General features: G+C 42.0%; 1 protein-coding gene across 1 annotated transcript; it reads left to right on the top strand.

The window, feature by feature from the left end:
* The first annotated feature begins 902 nt into the window (after positions 1-902).
* LOC147603716 (suppressor of mec-8 and unc-52 protein homolog 2-like) lies at positions 903-9,801 on the top strand. Its single transcript, XM_086795766.1, has 12 exons — positions 903-1,168; positions 5,263-5,349; positions 5,531-5,677; positions 5,791-5,958; positions 6,059-6,107; positions 7,109-7,198; positions 7,438-7,506; positions 7,705-7,791; positions 7,916-7,958; positions 8,234-8,562; positions 8,645-9,061; positions 9,141-9,801. Exons 1-12 carry the CDS (start codon positions 963-965, stop codon positions 9,417-9,419), a joined length of 1,971 nt encoding a protein of 656 aa, XP_086651892.1. The 5' UTR covers positions 903-962; the 3' UTR covers positions 9,420-9,801.
* Positions 9,802-12,130: the final 2,329 nt, after the last annotated feature.

Below are 12,130 nucleotides of genomic sequence, written 5' to 3'. Positions count from 1 at the left end.
TCTAGTCCCCAATCCCTATTGAGAAGATCACATACCATTCTCATCTTCCCACACAAAAGAAGACATTTCCCAAGAAAAATGAAATCCCAACTGCATACAAGCAATCAACAACACTTCAGAGGTGAACCCCTTGGGAGTCTGCTCTTCAAAATACTCCCCTTTTGTCCATATCTTAACCATATCTTAACCATAGGTCTTCTCCCCAAGGGATTTTCAATCAAGGCCATAAAGATGTCCGCTAGCTGTTTTTCCTTCATATACCACGTTTTAGATCTGGGCCTAAATTTGGGGTATTTGGTTCTGACATCTTTCCAATTATATACCTGCCTTCAATCAATCTACATTAGAATACCCTAGTATGTAAAAACATCTTATTATTAGAGGCCCGAATCACCTAATCCCTTCATGTAATGCTTGCACTGCCTCAGCATATAGATTATTATTCATCTTATTAACATATCATACAGACCAACAGAAGTGCACACATTTGAACATCATCTCTGTCACATCTACCCCCTTAGTAGCCCCTTTATTGAATATCAACAAATTCCTAGAGACCCATATTTCCAACAAGTAGCAATATCTTATAATACAAAATATTAGATCTATCTCATCTGCCGCCTTGACTATTCTCCCCCAGAAGCCAATCCCCCCAATACCCTTTCACCCCGAAGTTGCCTTCCACCCATTTACCTATTCTCCCCAAGAACTTCTCACTCTTGGGATATGCCCTAGGTACCCATGTTCTTTCTATTTAAGGTCTCACAATTCTCTATAAAAGGCCTCCAGACATAGCCTCATGTACTAAGGTTGTATTGACCTCAAATTATCTATTATTACAAAGCTCTCAAATCATTTTGTTGAAACACTTGCAAATCACAAATTCTGACTTAAAATATAAATATTTCAAGAGAGCACAGATTTATGAGTGAGAGAGAGAGAAGTGAGCAGAGCAGAGAGCGATGGGGGTTGCGATGGATTCCGTAGATGATTACAACGAGAGCGTGCCCATGTCTAATCCTCTGCCGCCGCCTCCCAGGCCTCCGCGCAGGGACAACAATGGAAGCTCCTCCCGCGCAGAGAATTTGTCCAATGCCGATTTCCGCCGCATGGTCATGGAAACCCCTCGCAGAAGCGACGAGCCCCATCACAAAGATCGCTCCCGCAGGTGTTTCTCGCTTAGACGATTCTGGGTTAACAATTCAATTTAGGGTTTCTTGGATTTTTTACCCTTTCGCATGTCTTTTAGGATTTTCCTCGCTTTTTGGTTCCCTGTTTGTGAGATTGCTTTTGGTCTGCGTGTGGATTTTGATCTACTCCGCTTCTGCTTGTGAGATTAGCACGTATTCGGTGTTGAGGGTTCAAGTACTAGGCTTTTAAAACCTGAATTTTGTTTATTCTTCTATGCGTGTTAGATTATCATGGGAACTGTAGATTGGTTCATCTGTCCGAGGCCTTGCTATTTCAATTAAAACATTAAATGGAGAGAGAGAGGAGGAGGAGGAGGATGAGGAGGAGTAACGCCTTAGCCAAGCGGACCATATACGATCCATATGATGGCATTCAAGTGTGGGGATGGGACTTGAACCTGGAGAGAGAGAGAGAGAGAGAGAGAGAGAGAGAGAGAGAGAGAGAGAGATCATATTGCTCTCTTCTGAGGCAAAACATGGTCTCTGAGACCCAATCAACAATGGGATCATGAGCATAGTAAACAAGCTTACTGACAGCTCTCCCGTGATGGAGCACCTCTACTGAAGGCGGCAAGGGTTTGAAAGAAAGATTGTATTAAAGATTGTATTAAATATCTACGAAAGACCCAAAGGTTTTATGGGACTGAAAATGAGTACATTTGATCCATGAATAAGTGGATGTCGGAAACATGAAAAAAATAAACAGCCACCAAATAAAACGGGCCCACCAAATAAAACGGGCCCACATACTGCGTGAGCCCATGGATACAAAAAGAGTCCAAAGGTCATCTGAGAGAGAGAGAGAGAGAGAGAGAGAGAGAGAGAGAGAGAGAGAGGGTTTCTTGTTTGACGAATGCCAAATCGATATATGAGAGCAAAGTAATAACATGTCTATATATTTTGTAATCAGAGATTCCTCTCGCATCTATGAAAACTAATGAAACAAAGAATTGAAGTAATTAGGCATACTTTATGAAAGATGTACCAAGCCTCTCCTCTACTTCCTATGTCTTATGTGTTAATGCACATCCTTCTAAGAGCTTCCATGGCCATCTCTAGGGCAATGACAAGTGGCTTAGAGATTACATCTCTCAACCATCATTACCTTGTGAGATCTTTGATGCATGGAGCAGCCAAGCATATCACCCATGCATGGATAGTTCACCTGCCCTTGGCATATGTAAAGGCCCTAAGGTTCCATGTAGTTGAGGCTTCTCCAACTGTGCCCAAGTTTGACATATGTGGTGTCTTGTCATCCTTCACATGCACTAAGTGACTAAATTACGGAGTGTGTTTCTTGTCTTTGTTATCATTTGGGGTTATCATCTGGGCATTTTCTATGCTGTGGACATGACACCTAGTTGGCAGGGGACTTATGTCTACGCCAAGGGTCATTGGATGAGCACGTGGATGGCCGGGGACTTCCGTCTACGCCTAGGGCCAAGGGGCTAGATCTGGTAGGCTTGGGGACATTCGTTCGCGCCTAGATCCAAAGTATGGTATTCCAGTCGGCTGGGGACATTTTGTCTATGCCCGGAATGACCGCCAACTATAAGCTAAATGAAAGGGAGATTGTTTAATACATTTTGTGCATTGCGTGGTATAAGTGCATGCGTGGAAGCTGTTTTAGCATGAAATGTTTTACTGTGAAACATGCACGTACATATGCCTCAAAATCCTTGCGCATACTTGGCCAAAAGAAATAGCGCTTAATCATGCATGTAGTAGGTATGATACTTCTATGTCTTGCATATGGAGGAGCATGGCACTCATCAATAACCTTTTGCCTCATGCTTATCTTCCATGAGGTACCCCTCTTTGATCACATAGGAGGCATGTGCGTGGCCAGCCACTAAAACAGTCCAAATATGGCCAAAATCAGGATTTGTATGGTACAATTCATGCATGGCAGATAAGTCCCCATGTGAGATAAGTGACATTGTAGCCACATATGGCTTTCTAGACCATAGTTGCATTCTGTACTCATACTCATCCGTTCGGTACTTTCAATACGTACCATACTAGTACCATGCTTTCCGTACCCGTACTTTAAAAAAAGTTTAAAGTGACTAGTCACTAATAACTATTTGTGACGCTCAAGCTCCTCAACATCAACTCAAGCTCCTCCTCAACATCAACTCAAGCTCCTCAAAAAAAGTGACTAGCATGCTGAGGAGAGCGACATCGTACATGATGAGCAGGAGAAATGTATAGACAACTTCACAGAGAGCTTGAGGGCATTGATAGATGAGTCACTCGAGCTCTCACGATCACTTCCCTCACTTTTTCAGCTCAGCAGAGTTGTCCTTCCACCTCTAAAGGCACCATGGTGCATCCGACGTCTTGGCAACTTTGACTGATATGCTTCAGGCATCAAGACTCGGAGGCAAAAGATCAGGATGACTCCTCAGGGTTCGCAGGCTTTCAAGGACCTCAAGGTTGCATTATTTGAGGCTTGTTGTTTAGCATTAGCCTCCTAGGATGACCCATTTGAGGTGATCTTACTGATGCGAGTAACATCGCTATTAGAGTGGTCTTGCAACATAATGGGCATCCAATAGCTTACATGTTCCATAGCTGATCCTTGCATCATGTGCTGGCCGCCTTGTTGTCTGTCTCTCTCTCTCTGCTGTGCTGTTCCACCCACAAATATGCTGTGTCAACAACTGATGCTCCATGCACCAGATGCTGGTGCCATACTAGGTGCTGGGGCAACCTGCTGTGCACCCCAGCAGCCGGCTGTATGATTCTGCGCCTGGTGCCTAACATGTGGCTGCACAAGCAGCTCATGTTCACCTAGGCACCTAGCCCCTATTGATGTGATGCGCAGGCTGAGATTAACCCACCACGTACCGTACATGGTCAAGGATTTGAAACGCTAATACACAGCCATCAAAGAGTCGACCAGAGGAAGAAGACTTTTCAGAAATTTCTGCACATCCTTCCTATACGCATGAGTCTCCAAATTCCCCCCCTCTTAGAATCCACATACATTTACCTGGCAGTAACCCTAGAAAGCATACATCTTGATGAGACAAGCTGTGGTGCCAAGAGAAATACCTAGGAATCCCGACGTGAGATAAACCATGAAAGACACGCAAACCTTTGCAAACTCCGTGTCTAGGTCGTTCTGAAACCAAGTGTAAAAGGCCTCCCAGGCTTGTCCAACCAAGATCTCCTCTAAACAGAGTCCAACACAAGATTAGAGAAAACCAAATAGAAAGGGTGCAAGCAAGCTCACCACCCAACCGTAGGATCAATACTTAGATCCACCCTCGAGCCAAGGGCTAGGGTCCCACTCCACAGATAGATGCCAGTCAGCATTGGCGTCCCATACCATAGGGCCCCTTGGCAAGACTATGTGTGATTTGCCATGTCCATGGTAGGAGTAGAAACTTTGAACCAGGCACAGACCTATCAAAAGTGCACCGCACAAGTGACACACAATAATAACACAAGGCATAACTTATAAAGTGATAACTGCCGCTATAAATAGCTAACTTGTTATAGATAGCCAGGAGCCTATTAATTCTGAACCTTAGCCCAATGTATCTGCCTGCTATCTCCTAATCCCAAGGCAGTGTAACCGGAGACTACCCAGGGAGCAGTACGACCTTTGACACACTTTTCGAGACCCTCGATTATAAAAACCCTAAAACAGGTGGTACAGCAGGTACAAACTCAAGTACAGGTGGTACACAGCAGGTACACCAAGGTTTGTAGATAGTACTGGTTGACCTGCAGTGGTGCTGCATGAAGATGTAGGAATGGAGTACAGGCTGTGCGGAGTCAATATGGGTGGCAATCTCCATAAACCAAAGCCTTTTTAATGAATTCAAACCTTGAGAATGAACCTTGTGCATGATTCAATCCAAGCCTGGGTAATGTAGTAAGGGAGAGCTGTGTGAGTGGGTTGCCATGGGGCTTTCTCAGGGTTGACTGGTTTTGGTGAGGTTATGTACTATGGATACAGAAGCTCGAGCTTTATTTGAGGGTTACTGGTTAGCTGATTGTTTTGAATGAACCCCAAGTTATCATCAAATAATGGTTAATAACGGGCTCTTCTTTGCAGTCGTGTCAAGCGAGCTGACGATGATGATGAAGGGGAGGCTGATAAGCGCAATCACAGTCAAAGGAAGTACCGTCCTAAGCCAAAAGAGTAAGTATTCAGAGTCATTTAACTAGAGCAATACATTGGATACCTAGTTTTTTTTAATGCTTAGAGCTAGACATAATATTTTTGTAGGTTTTCACATTTATGTGGTGTTCATAAGAATTTTTGTGAAGGCATTTGCTAAATGTACAGTTTATTTCCTGGTTGGTTTTTGCATTCTATGCAGGGAGGAAAAGAAAGAAGAGCCAGAACTGCCTAAATATCGCGACCGAGCAAAGGAACGCAGGGAAGATCAGAATCCGGATTACGACCACACGGCAACTGAATTGGGTTCTCTTCACGCGGTGGCTCCACCTGGCACAGTTGATTTGAGGTATTTGACCAGTCCCCTCAGGTTTGACCAGCGTTAACCAGGCTTTGGCTCATGTTAACCAGCCTTGACTCTTCATGGATTTTGAACGAATGTGTATTTTTTGGTGGATGCAGAACCACGGATGCTCACAGAATATCGATAGAAAACAGCAAATTTCTAGGAGGTGATGTTGAACACACCCATCTTGTGAAGGGACTCGATTACGCTTTGCTACACAAGGTTCGGAGTGAGATAGATAGACTGCCAGAGGAGGAGAATGATGCAGAAGAAGCAAAGCTCAGGCAAGTCATGCATCCTCATGAAAATTGTATTGTCATTATACAAGTAGCCCAAAGACTAACAAATTCAACTCTTTCCTGCATTTTTTGGTTATGGACTCAGATCTCGAAAGGAAGAGAATTCAATGGTATTCCGCACAGCTTCAGCCAAGGTAAGAGGTTATTGTTTCTAAATAAATTGTAAATTCATGGACCATCATGGTTGCTCAACGCCCAGCTATCATAGCTCTCTATAGGAGCACGCCCGACCACTGACATCAGACTGACACCATACCTGAACCCCTCACCGAATACCACCGTCATCCAGGTTCAAGGCCTGATCTGTATACCAACTACCAGGATATCTATATGATGCAGGAGAGACCATTAATGAGCCTAATCTTCTCTTATGTAGATGTTGCGTGAGAGCCCGTTGAACTTTAAGATCAGTTTACGCTAGCTCATTCATTGATAACTTACAGATACTCAATTAGTACCGAAGGTGGCTTCAGCCATGTCTGGCAGAGGCTTCAGCGGTGTCCGGCAGAATGTCACCTGAAGCTGATGTGGCAAAAATTCACGTGTGGAAAAAGTGTTCATTGGGTTTTGTCTTTACAGTCCAATTCCATGCTTGTGGAGGGCCCATCACTGGTGGAAACAATTTGAGCTGTCTCATCTAGTGTGGACAGCTTGGCCATGTGCCGACACACCAAAAGTTCCACTCATAACTGGCCCTGCAGGATTCAAACCTACACCAGGACCAACTTACACGAGCACCAACCGCGCTTTGACCCACTATGCCACTTCTTTTTTTATATATAAAATTTTGGCGACTACTAGAAGGGAGTAAAGTACTCCGTGAGGACCCCTCATATCCTCTACAGCGAGGGCAAGGTAACTATCGGGTGTCCAGCCGGGATCGAACCTGGTACCTCCAGGTTACAAGCCACTCCCATCAACCACTAGAACAAGCGCCCGATGTTACTATGCCCACCTCTTTGTTGTGAGTAGCCAAACACACAATAATTCTTCAGAGCTCTGGACAAGGGACACATTTTCTGGCGGCCTTGCATTCCAAGTGTCCTAATCAAACCACTAATCTTACCTTATCAGTATTGCAAGTTAATTTATGCCTTTGGGGACAACGTTCTGAAAAGATGGTTTGTACTTGCAGCTGATTTATCAGTGGATAGTGAAGCCTCAAAATCTCCACAAAACAAACGAGATGTTTCTGCCTGGAAGAACGGCATTTGTCTACGACTTGGTAAGTCGGTCATTTTTTTTTCTTTTCAAATGAATAATTTAAGGACCAGGGTTGCTTGTTGATCTGACCAGCTTCAAGCAAGCTTATGCCCTCAGAGGGGTACTATCCAAATTTTGGACTTAGCCTGCCTGGAGGGAATTACAGCTTGAATCATCTTTTCATGAGTAATCCTTTAAGGAAGTTTGTTTCACTTTACATGGTACACTTTGGGTTTAAGAAGGATTTGATGCACTCTGCAGGATGAGGAGTTTTCACATGACATCCCGACCACAGTACATCGTAGCAAAGCAGATTGTCCGGTACCACAGGTTTGCTACTACAAATGCTTATTTTATTGTCAGTTTCCATACATAAAGCCAGTTTTTGTGAAGCAGGTGGTAGTAAACAAAGTGTAACTTGCCTACTTTTGTTCTTCTGCCTTCTTCAAAACACCCCCCTTAGCATCTTAACAACCACAAAACATGAAATGGTGGCATACATGCAAGCTAGTTTCTGTGTTGTTACAGGAGATGGTGACTGTAGGGGTGGACGGGAGTGTACTAGAACGCATTGCTAAGATAATGACTTATCTTCGGCTGGGCTCCTCTGGAAAGGTGCAGGCTCTCCTTTTACACCTAGTCAGAGGGCTTTTCATGATATGTTGAGGCCTTTTCCAGAATCAGGATGAGGTAACAGTTTAAAAACTGCGTGGTGTCTGACTAAGTAGATCTCTTGCAGATTCTGAAAAAAAAGAAGAAGGATCCGACTCGAGATAATCAAGGTATTTTTGGTAAATATTTTGTAGTAATCTGTGTTTTTCTGGTAATTGAGTTTTTGATGATGGGCCAAGTGGTGACTCTCTCTTCTTTATCTCACTATAGCACGCATGCACGTAACACGCACCCCTTCTCATTTTGTGTCGTTTTCTAGTAATTGAGTCTTGGAGATGGGCCAAGACTACCTCTTGTTTACCTCACTATAGGCACTCATGCACGTGCATGCACGCAACACACACCCCTTCTCATTTTTCTCTGATTAATGCTATCTTAAAAGCAGTGAAGGGATCATCCACCCTTCCGCACGAGGATGGTGGTCATGAAAGGAAGCATGACATGGATGTAATGAACGGGTCATCTAAACAGCCAGATCATGGCAGTTTACCGCCACCACCATTGGTTAGGAAAGTGCCAGCTCCTCGCATCGTTGACAATGACATATTTCAAGGTTTGGGAGTCGATTATGTACCCACTGTTAATAATGATCAAAGCCCCCTTTCAGAGGATATGGAAGAGTCACCTAGAGAGGTGCAGCGGCCTACCTATTTTGCCGAGCCGGATTATGGACCAGTGCCACCACCTGACACAAATCAAGAATGGTCACAGCAGGTACATGCAAGGTCTATTTCAACTGTTTCTGACTTACCATAGTCAATGCTCATCACGGCTAACCAAATGGGGTGTTTTACAGGCTGGCTATGATGCTATGCAGGGCCCGTTATTACCGTCTTCTTATCAGGGAGAATGGCAAGAGTATCCTGCAGCACCTCCTGAGACATACGCGGGCCCATGGCTTCCCGATCAGTTACCTTACCCCGAGCAGTATTTGCAGAGTCAGGTTCCTGACTTCACGTCGCAAGCAACACCTTTACCAACGAAGGATCCCCGGTTTATGACTCAAGAGGAGAAGGATCGTGGGTTTGGTTCCGTTTTCAAGCGGGATGATCAGCGTTTGCAGCAACGCAGGGAAATGGATGCCCGTGAGAAGGATCCCAACTTCATTTCTGCAAGCTACTCGGAGTGCTATCCGGGCTACCAGGAGTACAATCGGGAGATCGTAGACAGTGATGAAGATGAAGACTTGACCAAGATGGATATGGGTGGAAGGGTAAGAAGTTTGCACCATTTTGCTTTTTGCTCATTGCTTAATGCTGGCTTAGCTTTGCATCCTTGTTATATTTATGCAGGCAAAAGGTCGGCTGCATAGATGGGATTTTGAGACAGAAGAAGATTGGGCAAAATACAATGAACAGAAGGAAGCCATGCCCAAGGCTGCTTTCCAGTTTGGGGTTAAGATGCAGGATGGGCGGAAGACCCGCAAACAGAACAAGGATCAGAAGCTGAACAATGAGCTCCATAAAATCAATAAGATCATAGACAGGAAGAAGAAGGAGAAGCCGGGTGTATATGATGAAGCTGGTCACTTTGATGAGGAGATTCATACCGTCAAAAGGCTGCGGGTCTGAGTATTCATACCAGTCAACCATAGACTATTTGTTATTTATGTTGAGAGGAAGTTTCAAATACCTCAAAAACATGGACCAAGAAGGTGAAGAGGATCACTATGATAAAATTGTCAAAGAAAGTGTAGCTATGAAGTTACAGAGAATCCATGTGGGTCCAGTTGTTATCCATATTAAGAGAACTTCAAATACCTCAAAAACATGCCCAAGAAGGTAAAGAGGATGTTGGTAATGTAATTGTCAAAGAAAATGTAGCTGTGATGTTAATTAAGTGTATTGATCAGGACATCTTTGTCCATGAAGGGCTAAGATGTCCAAACAAGTGTGGAAGTTATTGTTTGGTAGTGGCTTGGTTCTTTACAAGGACTGCATATAGGATTTTATATCCATGCGTTTGGTCAGGCGCGTTGTTCAATGCATCACTAGAAGTTTACTATAACCAAGTCAAGAGAAGACTTATCTTGAAGGTGGCATCATCATTCTTATTGGTATATATATGATTCAATCTTGCTATACTATACATGCTTGCGTGCCTCAATGAGTCTCTTTGACATATGGCTCTGGAGAGCTCACACTTATTTGTGGGTGATGATGGTACCACCTGGTATACCTATCCATCAGGGGTCCAAGGTAGCTACCCTTTTGTTTAGTCTCTTCCCCTTAGACATGGTAGTGGAATGTGAGGGAGTGATTACATGAAACCCTTTGTTTCAAGGTTTGGGATTTCTTTCCCTATGGGGTTGGGCTGCATAGTTTCCAATGGCACTCGTCCTCCACCACCATCCTGGCCTTAAGGTTGCAAGCTTGTTGTTTTGCGGTCTAAGGATATGTTATGTGGATCCCTTTGTGATGAGCTAGTCTTGGACGTTGACTCCTTACCCCTCTCCCAATGTCCATATTCCCGCGCACCTCCCAGGGCAAAACCACTGGCATCAGTTACTACCTCAATCCACAAAGTGATCTTCTTCCATATAATTGTTTTCTTGATTCTTGGCCTTTGCTTTGTCGTTATCTTCTTCGTTATACCTTTGGTGTAAACTTCATGATTGTTGCCACTCATGCTTCGCTTGTGCACACCTATGCTTGCATACTTTTACATAAATCATACACTTATTTTTCACACATACAACCATTAGTGTGCTCATTTGGTTGTAGCGTTTTTACATAAATTGTACACTTATTTTTCACACATACAACCATTAGCATGCTCTTGTGGCCGCTTTTTACAATCATGTTCAACACAAGTTGGTGGAATTGGGTGATGCCCAAGTTGATGATGATACAGAAGCACGTAATGTGTATGATGAGATTTTATGCATTCATAACTTATCATAATGAACCATAAAAAATAAGTATCTTTTCAAAGGTGCATATATGAATGCATGCACATGAGGCCCATAAATGCAAAGCCTTTTTTCCTCCATAAGAACAACCGCTTAGAGAGGATACGATTTTCTTTAAACCTTAGTATTTTTTTATTTTTTTTTAAAATTGGCGGCTTACGGGTCTACTGTGGAGGCTGGTTGCTTACTTATATTATCAACTTCGTCACCTACTGGGGAGAGGGGGTGTGGGGGGGTGAACAATTTGTTTTACTTTGAAGATACAGCGTTACTATCGTGCTGTCGTTGGCAATTGTTTTTGGCTTAATCCTCTCCAAATTAATTGGTGGCCACTCTTGCTTCAAACAAGAGTAGAACCCTCAATCCCTCAAGCCAAAGGAAAGCTTACAACTCCATGTAAGCTAAAATTTTCTCACTTTTTAATTTTAAATCTATGGTTTTCTTGATTTTCTTGTTTTATAATTGATTGAAGTAAATTCTAATGCTATGTCTTGATGAAAAGGCCATCCCCTTCTCTTCTTTACAATTCAGTCTTTCTTTATCCTAGAATGATTAACAAAAAGATTAATTAAATTTTTCTTATTGTTTACTCTCTTGGAAATTAAAAATTGTGTAGATTAGAGTCCTATACATCTAATTGGGGTTAATTTAAGTTGAAAATAGAATGATAAAATGAGAAATGGTCAGCCATACAAAGGAGATTGTGGTAAAATTTTTTAGAATTTTGTAGAAAAGAAAGTTTATTTTTATGTTATTCCAAAAGAGTAATTCCCACCGTTTGTGCATTCTAAAAGAAATAGTCTAATTTACTCCATGTACATATTCACTTATGAATATGCATGGCACTGATATTAATTATTAAAATTAATTTATCCATGCATATTCACCTATGAATATGCATGGATATCACTGATATTAATTATTAAAATTAATTTCTATGCATAGAAAGATGCATAATGGAAATTTTTTATTATATATGTATTATTTTCATTGAATTTAATTTTTATGCATAGAAAGATGCATAATGGAATTTTTTTTATTATAAAAGTGTTATTTTCATTTAATTTAATTTCTATGCATAGAAAGATGCATAATGAAAATTTTTTTATTATAAAAGTGTTATTTTCATTGAATTTAAATTATATGCATAGAAAGATGCATAATGAAATTTTTTTTATTATAAAAGTGTTATTTTCGTTGAATTTAAATTCTATGCATAGAAAGATGCATAATGAAAAAAAAAATTATTATATAAGTGTTATTTTTATTAAATTTGAATTTTATGCATAGAAAGACGCATAAAGGAAGTTTTCATTACAAAAGTGTTATTCCTATTAAATTTGATTTTATGCATAAATAGATGCATAAAAA

This window comes from Cibotium barometz, chromosome 63, assembly GCF_041138505.1.
Source record: "Cibotium barometz isolate CiBa-2024 chromosome 63, ASM4113850v1, whole genome shotgun sequence".
Lineage (NCBI taxonomy): Eukaryota > Viridiplantae > Streptophyta > Polypodiopsida > Cyatheales > Cibotiaceae > Cibotium > Cibotium barometz.
This window is presented reverse-complemented; position numbering and strand designations above follow the sequence as displayed.

Coding starts and splice junctions, on each gene's coding strand:
- LOC147603716 (XM_086795766.1), top strand. CDS start 963: ATGGGGGTTGCGATGGATTCCGTAGATGATTACAACGAGAGCGTGCCC. Junction 7,507..7,704: donor CAGATTGTCCGGTACCACAG/GTTTGCTACTAC, acceptor GTGTTGTTACAG/GAGATGGTGACTGTAGGGGT. Junction 8,563..8,644: donor ATCAAGAATGGTCACAGCAG/GTACATGCAAGG, acceptor GGTGTTTTACAG/GCTGGCTATGATGCTATGCA.